The sequence below is a fragment of the Periplaneta americana genome, chromosome 6 (assembly GCF_040183065.1).
Source record: "Periplaneta americana isolate PAMFEO1 chromosome 6, P.americana_PAMFEO1_priV1, whole genome shotgun sequence".
NCBI classification, from domain to species: Eukaryota; Metazoa; Arthropoda; class Insecta; order Blattodea; family Blattidae; genus Periplaneta; species Periplaneta americana.
In genome coordinates, this window is record NC_091122.1 from 186,625,209 (window position 1) to 186,639,477 (window position 14,269).

Sequence of the window (14,269 nt, forward strand, 5' to 3'; positions counted from 1 at the left end):
TCCAAGCTCCGAGCAGTGCAGTACTTGCAAGCTCGCCCAGCTGTACTAGAATTCAGGATCGCATGTATTCATTAACTGTACACTATTTTCGGTTAGACCTGATCAACTATTAGTGAAGTAAACGAAATATATTCTTCTTGTTCGTCCTCGGCACCAACGAGTCGACCTAATGAACACAACAGGACCATGCAGCAATGACTCGTGGCTTACTGATGTGCAGAGACTGACAAAGAAGCGGAACACCGCAAGTATCTTTGGGGATTCATCCCACAAAAAATAACTTAGAATCTCAAAAGTTTGATATAAGGACTCTGTTGACCATTAACATAGTCGACAGTGACTGAATCTTAGGGTGGTACGTTTCATCTTAACCCTTCTATAATACTTGGAAATCATCAGTGGAAAGGAGCAACTCCACCTTTTAATAATAAGGGTGTATTAATAATTATTGATGTTAACTAATTATGAGAAAATGTATATAATTCTTCAACTATTGATTTTCTAATAATTAGGAATAGTAGAGAAATACCCTGAAGTAGTGAACTCCGACAAACTCTAACACACGAGTCGTGTCTGGCGGCACTGAAGAGCACGGGGTGCATGATGCTGCATGCTGCACAAGTGCTCTTAAGAACTCATTGTGAAGATGAAGATGACAGAAATCGATAGTGAAATAATCTCCAAATTGAATAAGAAAGCAGGACCGACCAATGACGAAAGTGGCGATTAAATTCTAAGGCCGAAGCAGCAAACAGTGGTTTATATCCTTGAAGGCTTGATAATGATAATGATTCTTATTGATTACTTTTTTTATCCTGCATTTGACACTTTTCTACCCGATTTTGAATAAAGCAACAATTTTATCATTATTTCTGTACCCTCACAACATACATACATACATACATACAAACATACAAACATACAAACATACATACATACATACACACATACATACATACATACATACATACATACATACATACATACATACATACATACATACATACATACATACATACATACACCTTAATTATTTCCATAGTTTTACGCCAGCTGTCTACGTCTGAAGAAGTGTACGTATTTTCTTGGGAGTGTCTTGCTTCCGTATGAGCTGGGAAGGCGTATTGTTCGTTCTAAGCCAATTTGCGGGCTTGTAATCTCTGGCGGTCATGTTCGGTGCAAGTACATGTGTAATCCCCTGTTATTTGTTTCCTGACAGCGTCACATGTTCCTCCATCCGCATTCTTACTAAAAAGGGCCACCATGAACAATAAAGCTGCTGTAACGTATTTTCTCATTTTAATAGACGCTCATTTTTAGAGTTTCAAATCCTACACTGTAATTGATAAATGTATTTCATTTTCCTTTATCCTCGTTTATCCTCCTTTCTGGGTCTCAGAAATCAGTATCCGGAAGGGGAGGGATAATTCTGTGGATCGCACACGAGACAAGGACCGTGGAGGACTCCTCGATACAGGTTCCCCTCCTGGAGAAAACAAGAAGAAAGTTCGGGGTTGACGGAAAGTAAATTCTAATCCAGCATCCGCCTTTCCAAGTGAGGAAAAAAACGAAAAAAAAAAAAAACCCACATTAATTGTCAGATTGACCAGTCTCGCGATTTGAATCCTGGCCTCCCGAATGCGAGTCCGACACGACACCGCCTCGAGCAGCAGGCTGGGTGGATGTGTTTCATGCTCAACAAAATCCCTAAGTTCTTCTGTAAATCTTCCCCCATTCAGGATAAAATTACAAGTGTACCAAATCATGAATAATTCTAACAAGTACCAACTGCCTACTTTCTGGTCTTGATAGTGTTGTCATCGAAATCTGCGAGCTTGTATGAAGTACAGCATTTCAGAATTAGTACCGAAATTTACCAGTTTTAAAACAGAGCTTGGAAGGAAGTTCATTTTCTCTTGAAAGTCATCATCATCACCATCATCATCATTCTGTTCAACAGTTCAGTCCTGAACGAAATCCTCAGATCTTCATGTCCATCAGCTGAGGTGTGAACGCCTTCTGTCAAGACATTCGTCCCTCGTCTGAATATGGCGTGGCGCAGTTCACTGGTATTAAGGATGAATATCAGTTGTGAAGAAATACGAAATAGTGGTAGAGGAAATCGAAGTCCTCCGAAGAAACCTGGCCCGACACCATTCCACTTGGCCTCATGCCCACAGTCGCCCGGGTACCTACATAGTCACCGTCTCTTTATAATAGCCTACAGAAAACCTCCGTGATTATAAACGGATATGGCGTCGCTGTCGATAGCTTTATTCTACATGAAAATGGTGACACTGAAGAGAGCAACTCTGCGAGTCTCACAGCATTTCCACTCACGACACACGCTACAACATGCTACTGGAATGTCACGACGTCGCAGCTATAGCAGATTCTGAGGCAGTGCAGGTACGTAGATGATACTTTTATATAACCCTGTAAGAAGAAGCCACAGACGCTGAAGTTGGGGGACCTCGGTGGCCACTTGCAGAAGACGTTATCTTGGTCTCCAGCGGGCCCAATCCACTTTCCTAACAGTTGTTCGTTACTCGTAATATGGTAACAGACATTGAAATGTCAGTACAACAATGCAAGAATAATAAAATATTGTCAAATCAGAAAGAACGAAAGCAGTATTAATATTTCTATTGCTTCAACTACCAATCCATTGTTCCCTACGGGAATTAGACTTGCCATAATATTCAAAACAGAATTTTTTTGTCCTTCTTTCTTATGGCACTAGTATTAAGTCCGTTTTTAAAGTTGGTTATTTAACGATGCTATATCAACTACTACGTTATTTAGCGTCGATGAAATTGGTGATAGCGAGATGGTATTTGGCGAGATGAGGCCGATGATTCGCCATAGATTACCTGGAATTCACCTTACGGTTGGGGAAAACCTCGGAAAAACCCAACCGGGTAATCAGTCCAAGCGGGGATCGAACCCACGCCCAAACGCAACTTCAGACCGGCAGGCAAGCGCCTTAACCGACTGAGCCACGCCGGTGGCTGGATAAAGTTCGTAATTAAACACTTTTACGAAGTTATATTCGGTTATAATGACGGAGCGATTCTGTGGACATAATGCTACTATAGCTTGTGTTATCAGTTCTTTCCTGATGTACCTGACACTCCTTGTAAAATCTCCGACTTTGTACTTTTATCCAAAGAGAAAAAAATGCATTTTTATGGTTCCATAAGGTGTAATCTACATCGTTGGCTGGATTGTAACACGGATTATGTCAAAAGAACTCAATGTACTAATTATTAGGATTATTTGAACCAATGGAGCACAATTGGAGTGTCTACTATCAACTGCAGTTTGAATTTAGGAAGTCATTGATAGAAGTAGGCCTAATGCAAAGGCCAAGCCGCAGATGCGTTTACTCACTTTTTCTCTCGCTTGCCGGCGCCAGTGTCTCTGAAGCCTTTCGCGAATGGATTGTTGTCGATTTTCAACTGAGTTATCTGCAAAAAAGAGAGACGGTGTGAACACAGGCAGTCAGACAACAAGCAGTAGATACATTGCTTATAAGGTAATCACTCAACATTCAGTGTTTAGCAAGTGGACAGCCCTGTCCGATGACCAAGTAAGTTTACTGTCCTGTTTTATATTACTTGTACAGCATTGGAAGATCGACCAAAGTTCCAATTCGCGAATGAAATAGTTAACACTGCTGCAACACAGTGACTGTGCTAGCCACCAGTCATATTCTGCGCTTTGTCCTTCGTTATATAGACTAAGTTGACAAGGATGAACGAACAAATTAAGGAGTAAATGACTGAATAAACTAATGAATTAATTATCGATTGCATGATATTTTGGATGTGAGGTAGGCCTAATATTAATTTTTTATTAAAAACAGACATTTATCGGACATTAACACAAACAGCAATAACTGAAAAGACTGCCATTCCAATTTTATTCCAACTTATACAAGAAAAAGTTCGTTTTAAAAGTGTAATTACAATATCCTTCACGTCAATTATTCTTAATAAATAAGCTTAGCCCACAGACTGAATGAAAACATGAAACGAGTTAAACGTTGCCCGCGTAACAATTGGCATTTTGTTTTATGAAAAGCTACGAGTGCAGATATGGATTTAAAATTTGGAACGAATCTTGATGGGAGCCCACGTGTATGTAGGCAACAATTCCACACGACTGTCCACAAGTAGCATATATACAGGGGCTTTTGTTTACTGCACATGCGCAGTGTATTTCGGAATTTGGTTTTCGGGAACATGAAAGTAGGATTACAACCACTCGGGAAAATTTACGGGAATCGTAAAAGCTGCACCCAATTATACAAGAATACCGAATAAAAGTACTGTGATAATGATGATGATGATGATGATGATGATGCAGTACTCTCTACTGTGACCTAATGAGTTAGATATTTCTGTGGAATAATGAGTGACAAAGTAATAGAATAATATATACGTTCGTTCTATGTTGTCATTCTGCTTACTATATTTTGTGCTCAATTCTACTTTCTTCTCGAATTTCAAGTGTTGTAGTCTATCATTAAAACTTAATTGCACATTATTCATTTTGTTTGTACAGTACACGAAACTTAAAGAATTATATATTACATTATATCTTTGGATCAAAAATAGAAATAGGTTAATACAATAAAAATGTAATACCAAATTGTGTCTTTCGTTCGAAAAAAAAAAAAAAACAATACAAGAATAACAACTGAGAGCAACGAAATTAAATAACGATTGATGTTCGTTCTGTAACAAAATTTCCCTACGCATCTCTCTGGAGATGTGATGGCTTGCCTAATTTGTATTTTAGCCTCTACGACCTGTCTAGTTTCCATCCATGTTTACTGCGCAACTGTCACGAGTGTGTTTCACTCATCTCGAGTATCACTTGCTATAAAGCCTCGTACACTCGCAGCATAGCCAACTATATGATCGCGAAATGAGTAAATGCAGAAATTTATTCACATGATGTTTTGTAGGCTACAACTAATCACAGTACCCTCGTATTCTATGCTTGCGCCTCTAGTATAAGAATGCGTTCTATTTTTGAACATGCCAATGAAATGGATGTGGCGAGTGGTAGTGTCACGGCTAATACGCGCTGCAAGCCGGAAGGTCGCGGGTTCGATACCCGATGGATTCGTGGATTCCTGCTACACACCCAACCTTTACCAGCGCCAGCATGTGGCACTCACATTCATTGTTGAGACCCGCTGTTTCTGGAGAATTACATAAATCTAAATTACTGATACAGCTAAGTAACAATGGACGAATCGTTTTGCACTGTTGCCAGTCTGTCACTGTACATACAGGGTGATGTCCCTCACTGTCGCCAGATTTTAACTGGCAATATCCCATGGATCAACGGGTCTCCACCTGCTCACGGTCGTGAATTAAGTCGCTTAGGACCGTGCATCATTCTGCGCCAAAGAACGGGGAACAACCCTCCAGTCCGCCATTCAACTTCGGTGATCGAACCCAAAACCACGCTCGTGCACAGAGAGGCAAAAGCGGCAAGCATGCTGCCATGGTGCAAACTGACAGTGCCACATCATATGGCTTGTCTCTTCTGCTGAGTTATTTGCAGTTCACGAACCTCCCATATCGAACAGCCTCCACAGTGTTGGATCCTTCAATGAGTTCCCGTGTCTTAATACGATGAGATCTAGTGAGTACAGACTGCAGCATCAGAGCTGTATTTTAGTATTTTAAGAGTGCATATTTCCAGTTTCAAATGTTTTAATTTATTTCCGAGCTGGACAATACAGCATAACTACAAAAAAATAACAAGCACTGACATGTGCAGCCTTAGACACGAAAAATGACCGAATTTGTCCAACTTCAGGTAGTGCATGGTTCACACTACTAAGGAAAAGATGTTTAGCCTATTTTGCACCTAATTTACACTTTAAATATATCTTTGTTACAGGAAAATTATAAACAGTTATCTATCAACAAAGGGGAAAAGCAACAAACAAATAAAACAAAGGAAAAACAGAGCGGAGTCTTGCATAGGAAATTCGCTCATATGTAAACCTAGGCTCCCATGGAATCAACCGAAGTCTTCCGAAGGGACTTGGCGTGTGGCAACCGGTCACTGCTTTGTGTATGTTTTGACATCCGAATAAAGATTGTATGATTTCACAGTGGTTGTATTCCTAAGGAGAATTTCGGGTTTGTAATCTGTGTTGAGAGTTAAAAAGTGCGACGTTTCAGGAAAACTTATTTACAAATTCAGTCTTCAGGGACAGCTTACCTTTAGGTTTCATCATCAATAACATGTAACTAGCATAATCTATGACAGGTTCAAGACCATGACGAAAGGATGCCTACTTGTAGGGCCCAACATGAAAGGCATGTCACAAGGATAGCCTACTTACAGGCTCCGTCATCAGGAGCATGTCAAAAGCTTACGGAAATGTTCAAAAAATGTTATGTTTTATTTAACGACGCTTGCAACTGCAGAGGTTATATCAGCGTCGCCGGATGTGCCGGAATTGTGTCCTGCAGGAGTTCTTTTACATGCCAGTAAATCTACTGACATGAGCCTGTCGCATTTAAGCACACTTAAATGCCATTGACCTGGTCCGGGATCGAACCCCCAACCTTGGGCATAGACGGCCAGAGCTATACCAACTCGCCAACCAGGTCGACCTGCTTACGGATTCCATAATCAGGGTCATGTAAAAGGATAGGCTACTTACAGGCTCCATCAACAGCAGCATGTCAAAAGCAAAGTCTAGTTATAGGTTCCATAACCAGGGATATGTAACAAGGGTAGTCTATTTACAGGCTTCATCATCAGAGACTTGTCACAAGGATAGTTTACTTACTGGTTACATCATCAGGGACTACTCTTACCAACAATAAGAATAATAATAAAATAATATAATATCAATTTAAAGTATCTACAGGGAGTTTAAAAAATACGGGGCATAATTTCAGGTATGTATTTCCCACATGTAGACAATCAAAATAGTTCATTACAACATGTGTCCGGTAATGCTTTATTTCCGAGTTATGGCCTTCACAACATTGAAATTCACCGGAACGTTTTTCTTTCCGCAGGTCGTTGCCGTCAAAGGAGACATTAAGAGGGCACTCTGACAGTTCATTCCGAGGCGAAGGTTACATTCAGTGTTGTGTAGGCGTTAGACTGTGCGACATGTATTCAAATCAAGAGCTGGCAGAGATACACTTCATGTAGCTACGGTAAGGCGGACGGCAATGCTGCGCTGGCTCGTCGTTTGTACCAGGAGAGGTACCCACAGCGACAATGTCCAGATCGGAAGACATTTGTACGCCTCCATTACGGTCTGTGCGAGTATGGAAAATTTAACTCGATGGATAGGTAGAGGTGGCCCAATTGCTTGGCCTCCACGCTCACCTGATCTGAACCCTCTCGATTTCTACTTGTGGGACCATTTAAAATCATTGGTTTATTCGTCTCCGGTGCCTGATTTGGAATCCCTTCGGAATCGAATTGTGGCATGTTCTGAGGACATACGCAATACTCCTGGAGTTTGGGACCGTGTTCGGAGGTCAATGAGACATCGATGTGAGGTCTGTATTCAAGCAGGAGGTGGACATTTTGAACATCTTCTGTAATGACAACGACCTACGGAAAGAAAAACGTTCCGGTGAATTTCAATCTTGTGAAGGCCATAACTCGGAAATGAAGCATTTCCGGACACATGTTGTAATGAACTATTTTGATTGTGTACATGTGGGAAATACATACCTGAAATTATGCCCCGTATTTTTGAAACACCCTGTATATTAGATTAATTCCAATACTTCACAACACACTGTCATACAAGAACACTCCGAGCACAAGCTGAGGCTTTTCCGGGAGTGAGCTAATTATAAATTATATATATATTTTTTATTTTAGTAGGTTATTTTACGACGCTTTATCGACATCTTTATAAATTATATAATCTTAAATTTTGTGTAAAAGAGCTCAATAAGTTTATTATTATTATTATTATTATTATTATTATTATTATTATTATTATTAATATTATTATTATTCTTATCTGAATTTTTATTGACCCTGGCCATTCCAAATAGTCAGAATAGTCTCAAGGAGCAGTCCTGTGTAATTGGTTCAGCTATATAGATATACTGGACTATCTTGTTGATGGAATCTGTAGGCTAAGCGTGGAAAGCAGCAAGTCTTAGGACACTTTGTTGTGACTTACTTTCTCGTTCTGGTAGGCCGTGACTGCGATGAACTCCGTCTCCTTGAACACGTATGTCCGAAACGTGCTGTACGGCAGCTTCAGGATGTCGTTGGCTCGCACCAGGTGGAACCTCGGCTGGTATTTGTGCATCGAGTTGAGGATAGTCTGCAACACATCAAAGCAACACACTGTAGCCCTGCCGTGCTGGTTAAGAATCCCTCTGCAGCACCTGAAATATTTTAAAACATCAAATTTATTTAAATATGTTGTAGTTTGGTTGTGTGAGATAATTCTTCGTGGAGGGAATTGAATTTGGAAATGTTTCATCGTGGAATTTGTGATTTAATACGGAAGATCATATTATGGAGTCAGATCTTAATGGTCATGCATAGGCCTAGACTGTAACTTATATTTCTGTATGTTGTAACATCAATTGCAGGAAAGTTTAGTGAAGTTCTTTACAAAGCTTTAATAGTCTACTTATAAATCAACACAAGATAATAATGAAATGAAAAATCTTTCTAATATAGTTTATTATAATATATAATAAATTAACAAATTATGTAAATATATATACTTTTGATCATTATATTAATGGCAACGTTTCATTAAAAAAAATAAACATAACTCAAGATGTGCAAAACAAAATATATTTTAGGGATTAAAGAAGAGAACAATAGTATGGAAGTTTTATCAAATAAAGGTTTTCCGCAAAATATAGTATCTCGAGTTTCGATATATATTTTAATATAGAACACATCTTTCTCCGTACCATATGGACACCCGTTCCGAGATCCATGGTGAAACAAAAAACAACAGAATTTCAAATGCTTATACTAACAAGAGTCTGAGCCACTGCCGAATGTTAATGTTATTAGTAGTTATCAATGTAACCCTTATATTCATATGCATATGTTAAGGTACAGGCCTACATACTGTGGTTAAATATTTAATTTAAACTGATTATTACACTTTTACTACGTCATACTACTTTGACCAATAAAATGGTACGGAACGATGTGTTTCAATCAATCATGCTTGATTATCGTACAATTTTTATCACCTTCCTAGCATTTATTTCTTTATCACCTCCCTAGCATTTATTTCTTTGTTTACCAACATTGCACTTTCAATAATTGTAGCTTTTAAAGTGCTTCATGCTTATTTCATCATCCTTAATTAAAACGTTTCTATCATTTATCTTGTTTATATTATTTAGGTTATGTTCTAACTTCTGCTGTATCAGATTATGGATAGTCACGTATCAGAGATTGTTTAATATATATTGATAATTGAAGTGGAATGCAACTGTTTTAATAAAAATGAAACTGAATCAACGACCTCTTGACTAGTAATCGTCCATAGAGATCAATGAAGATTTTATAGTTGGCGTAAGTGGTAACAAGAGAATAGTTCATCATAGCACACTACTGCCATCTAGCGGAATATTTGTAATGATGAGATGGTAAAATAATACATTTTCAAGACAGTTTAATATGTTAGTAAGTCAATTAATATTTTATTGTATTAGAGTACTTTATTTCTACTAATTTTCAAATACTTCCTTCTACTCGTGCAATAGTCAATTAATCCCACTCGAGTTTTGATTTACTCCAGATAAATCACAACCTCTAGTGAGATTACTGTAGGTGAATCATTGGGTATATCTTTGAGGAGTAAAATGAAAAGGAGTAGGCCTACTACTACTAATAATATTTTAGTGCGATGGATACCTGCAATACCACTCGGGCTCTATAATATGAAATGTGGTTCCGATTTTTTCCACTAGTGGCTTTGGCATCCAGTTATAAGTCTGAATATTCTCTCGAACTTATACACTTTATTTGTCTGTTCCTCACATGGTATGTGGGATCAAAGATATTGTTCAGGTATTGCGAACTGACATTTCATTAGTTCATAGTTTTCTGCTCAAGGGCAAGCCTTTGACTACAAACTCAGCTACGTCCAATCTTTCCTATTTTCTGCCTTCCTCTTTGTCCTCGCATATGATGCATATCTCTTAATGTCGCCTATCATCTGATATCTTCTTCTGCACCGAACTCTTCTCCCGTTCACAACTTCTTCCACTGCATCCTTCAGTAGGCAGTTTCTTCTCAGCCAACCGATTTATTTATTTTTTTTCTTCAGTTTTAGCATCATTCTTTCTTCACCCACTCTTTCCAACACAGCTTCATTTCTTATTCTGTTTGTCCATTTTACACGCTCCATTCTTCTCCATATCCACATCTTAAATGCTTCCAGTCATTTCTCTTCACTTCGTCGTAATGTCCATGTTTCTGCCCCATACAATGCCACATTCCACACAAAACAATTCACTATTAACTTCCTTAGTTCTTTTTCCAGAGGTCCGCAGAAGATGCTCCTTTTTCTATTAAAGCTTCCTTGGCCATTGCTATCCTCCTTTTGACTTTCTGGCAGCAGCTCATGTTACTGAGTACACCCCAAGTATTGGAAGCTGTCCACTGCCTTATTTAGAATTCTCAAGTTTACCATCTTTATTTTTCTCCCGATAACCATGGGTTTCATGTTGTTTGCATTTATTTTCATCCCATACTGCTGAACTCACCATATCCAGCCATTACTATAACAGCTGTGATTTTAACCCTCACAGTTACCCACTGGGATTTTATGTTCTTTGCTGATTAATTCAAAGATTGCTATTCTAGCTGTGCTCCTGGTTATCCCATAATGAGCCTCCATTCCAATTAAAACAAATCTGCCAATTATTGCTCCCAAAATGTTCTCGCATCGTACTGGGTCGGGTTTGAACCAAGGCTAGAATAGTAACTGCTCGTGCATGCATGAATACCTGCAGTAGCGCCATCTTTATCTTTCAGGAAAGTTTGAACAACTGAAAAGTGTGTGATTTCCGCTGATAGTTCCTTCATCGGACCCGCACTAAAAGCGAGCTGCAGATACTGGAGCCCCTAATTGCCTCTGCGCGATGTATCATTTTGTAAGGCGGCACTATGGCCGCTCAGACTACAAGAAGGATCTATGTCTCCCTCGGCTGGACGTCCATCACATTTCTGATTAACTAACTTGCACTGAAATGGAAACAAACGAACGCACTCAGCCCTTGTTCTCAGAACATGGAAGGACGCCAACCCACCACAAGGATTGCTCCACGTGTAGAAAGGGAAGCCTTGCTACTACACAATGTGCTCCAGGAACTTGACGATGAATCACATTTTTCCGCAGAATGTTGAGAGACGTGGCAAGGGGATATCGTTCGGAGGCCTGATCAAGTGTTCATCTGTTTTTATATACGGGAAATTACTTGAATGTGGCGGACAGATATCTTCCTCCTTGCTCTTAGACATTTCTCCTTCAGAAGTTGTCTTTGTCTGCCGATCATGCAGCTTCCTACTTCTAAACCTCGATCTTCCATTGCATGTCATTGTGAGTCAGAAAGTTCTCCTTGTCCTCAATATACCATACCATACCAACACATAAGACATCATCGTATTCATCATCATACACAATCTCGATCTCGCGCTTGTGGAATACCCTACCCAGTGACATCAGAGACTGTCGGAATTTAGTAGCGTTCAAAAGCAAGCTTATTAAGCATTTTCTTAATTTTTACTTAATTAATAAAAGAAATGCTTCTCTCTTCTTAACTCTTACAATAAACTGTCTAGCTTTTATTAAACAGTTAATCTTTTAGTACTTTGATTTTTATTGTATTTGTAAATTTAATATTAAATGTAATTATGATTGTACTCTTAATATTGTAGTTTTAATCCCCTGGTAGAGGGGAAGAGAAGGCCTGATGGCCTTATCTCTACCAGGTTAAATAAATAAATAAATAAATAAATAAATAAATAAATAAATAAATAAATAAATAAATAAACAAATAAATAAAATATATAGGATTTGCTTTGGCCATCGTTCTTCTGATATTCTCTTTATCATCGTAAAATTTTGTTTTCTATTTTACTATGGAACAATCTGTTCTCAAGATTTCTTTTCTTTCTGACAGAAAATTCTTAATAGATTCAGAAAGCGTTCGAGTCACATGCTAGATCGAAAGCTTCACACTGCAGATCACAGCGACGGAGTGGCCAGGCCGATTCATAGGGTAGAGCAGCCGTGGCGAAAAGGCCATGGTGCGCCGAGCCACTGTGTAAGCTGCAACGTGCATAGCACCTATGGAGGGAGGCGGACAACCGAAGGGGAAGTTAATGTATAGGACGTGTAACGAAGAAAGAAATGAACAAGAAAACATAGGACACATTATCAGAACCTAAAATTAACTGTCTTCAGAATGTCTCTGCGACAAAGTTTCAAAATCAGGAATTATGTCACTTACTGCCAATCGTAGTTGATCACGAAGGTATTTGTCTGTCAGTCGTGATCTCTGTCAGTCGTGATCTAAATTTAATTTTTACTATTTTCAATGTTGAAAATAATTTTTCACAAACGTAAGTTACAGCGAACATGGCTTCAACAGAGCAAGCGAAAGAACGAATCTTCAAATATTTATTTTTTTCCAAAGATTTGGAAAGTTCAATATCTATCAAGTCCTTGCATCTAGCTTTCATTTAACGTCACATTGTAAATCTGTGAGTTTAAATTGAAAATCTAACCGCATTATTCGTACATCTGCTGTAAAAGAATCGACGTACAGAGATAATAATAATAATAATAATAATAATAATAATAATAATAATAATAATAATAATAACACTTAACCTTTTAATGTTTAATCAGTAACATGTAGTAACTTATAATGCCGTTTTATGTTATACAACCGTTTTCCTAGTAATATTTGTGAACAAATCATACATTTAATATTTTCATCATATTGTAGCAAAAGAATGCATCCTCCCATCCTACTTGAAACTTTCGTTTTTTATAGAGGTACATGGTTTCGAGAGAGATATTGCGACGATACGCCACTCACAGGTCCGAGACAAACACAAATAGATCGGAGTTTGACTCCAGTGAGTAAAAGGGTGGGGGTTGTAGGTAGGAAGCGAGAGAAAAGCACTGCGAGCCACAATGTGCTCGTGAGTCGCATTTTCGCCGCGGCTGGGGTAGAGAAATCCACATAAGCAGAAAGAACAACTAACACGACGTCCTAGTTCAACAGAGGTAGAGTTGTTTTTCTGGATATGAACTTGTACGAAGTTATATAATATTTGTGTTTCATATTAATAAGCCAAGTACCCACAGCATTAATCATGAACTCAAAACCTTTGTCTAGGAGTCCAACTGCACGCAAACCCATATCCGTAACTTATTCATAAATATCTAATTTTATTCTATAAATGATAGTTCTAAGTAATTATCATTGCAATTCTAATCTACTCAGATTAACTAGCAACTTATATACATTTTAATAATAGTCTTGATTTTTCAAGATTGTCTAATCAAAATTAATCTTAAAACATAGATGCAAACGAGATGCGGGACGTCTTAGAAAGAGGTGGAAATGAGGCCAGAACAAGCCATATCACCTAATCCTTAAAAGGTAGAACAAGAAGAAGAAGAATTTAGAAAGTATCGTTAGGTAGGTAGGTAGGTAGGTAGATAGATAGATAGATAGATAGATAGATAGATAGATAGATAGATAGATAGATAGATAGATAGATAGATAGATAGATAGATAGATAGATAGATAGATATAGATATAGATATAGATATAGATATAGATATAGATATAGATATAGATATAGATATAGATATAGATATAGATATAGATATAGATATAGATATAGATATAGATATAGAGATAGATAGATATAGAGATAGATAGATAGATAGATAGATAGATAGATAGATAGATAGATAGATAGATAGATAGATAGATAGATAGATAGATAGATAGATAGATAGATAGATAGATAGATAGATAGATAGATAGATAGATAGATAGATAGATAGATAGATAGATAGATAGATAGATAGATAGATAGATAGATAGATATAGATAGATAGATAGATAGATAGATAGATAGATAGATAGATAGATAGATAGATAGATAGATAGATAGATAGATAGATAGATAGATAGATAGATAGATAGATAGATAGATAGATAGATAGATAGATAGATAG

At 37.9% G+C, this 14,269-nt stretch overlaps 1 protein-coding gene across 10 annotated transcripts in view; it reads right to left on the bottom strand.

The window, feature by feature from the left end:
- The window catches only part of bi (T-box transcription factor bifid), a 389,284-nt gene that overhangs the window by 25,182 nt on the left and 349,833 nt on the right, over nt 1-14,269 (bottom strand). For all 10 annotated transcript variants that reach the window (XM_069829735.1, XM_069829734.1, XM_069829731.1 and 7 more), the window contains 2 exons: nt 8,201-8,347; nt 3,394-3,470 (listed from right to left, as the gene is read on the bottom strand). In XM_069829735.1, the coding sequence (XP_069685836.1) occupies nt 3,394-3,470; nt 8,201-8,347 (224 nt within the window). The remainder of the gene's footprint in view (nt 1-3,393; nt 3,471-8,200; nt 8,348-14,269) is intronic.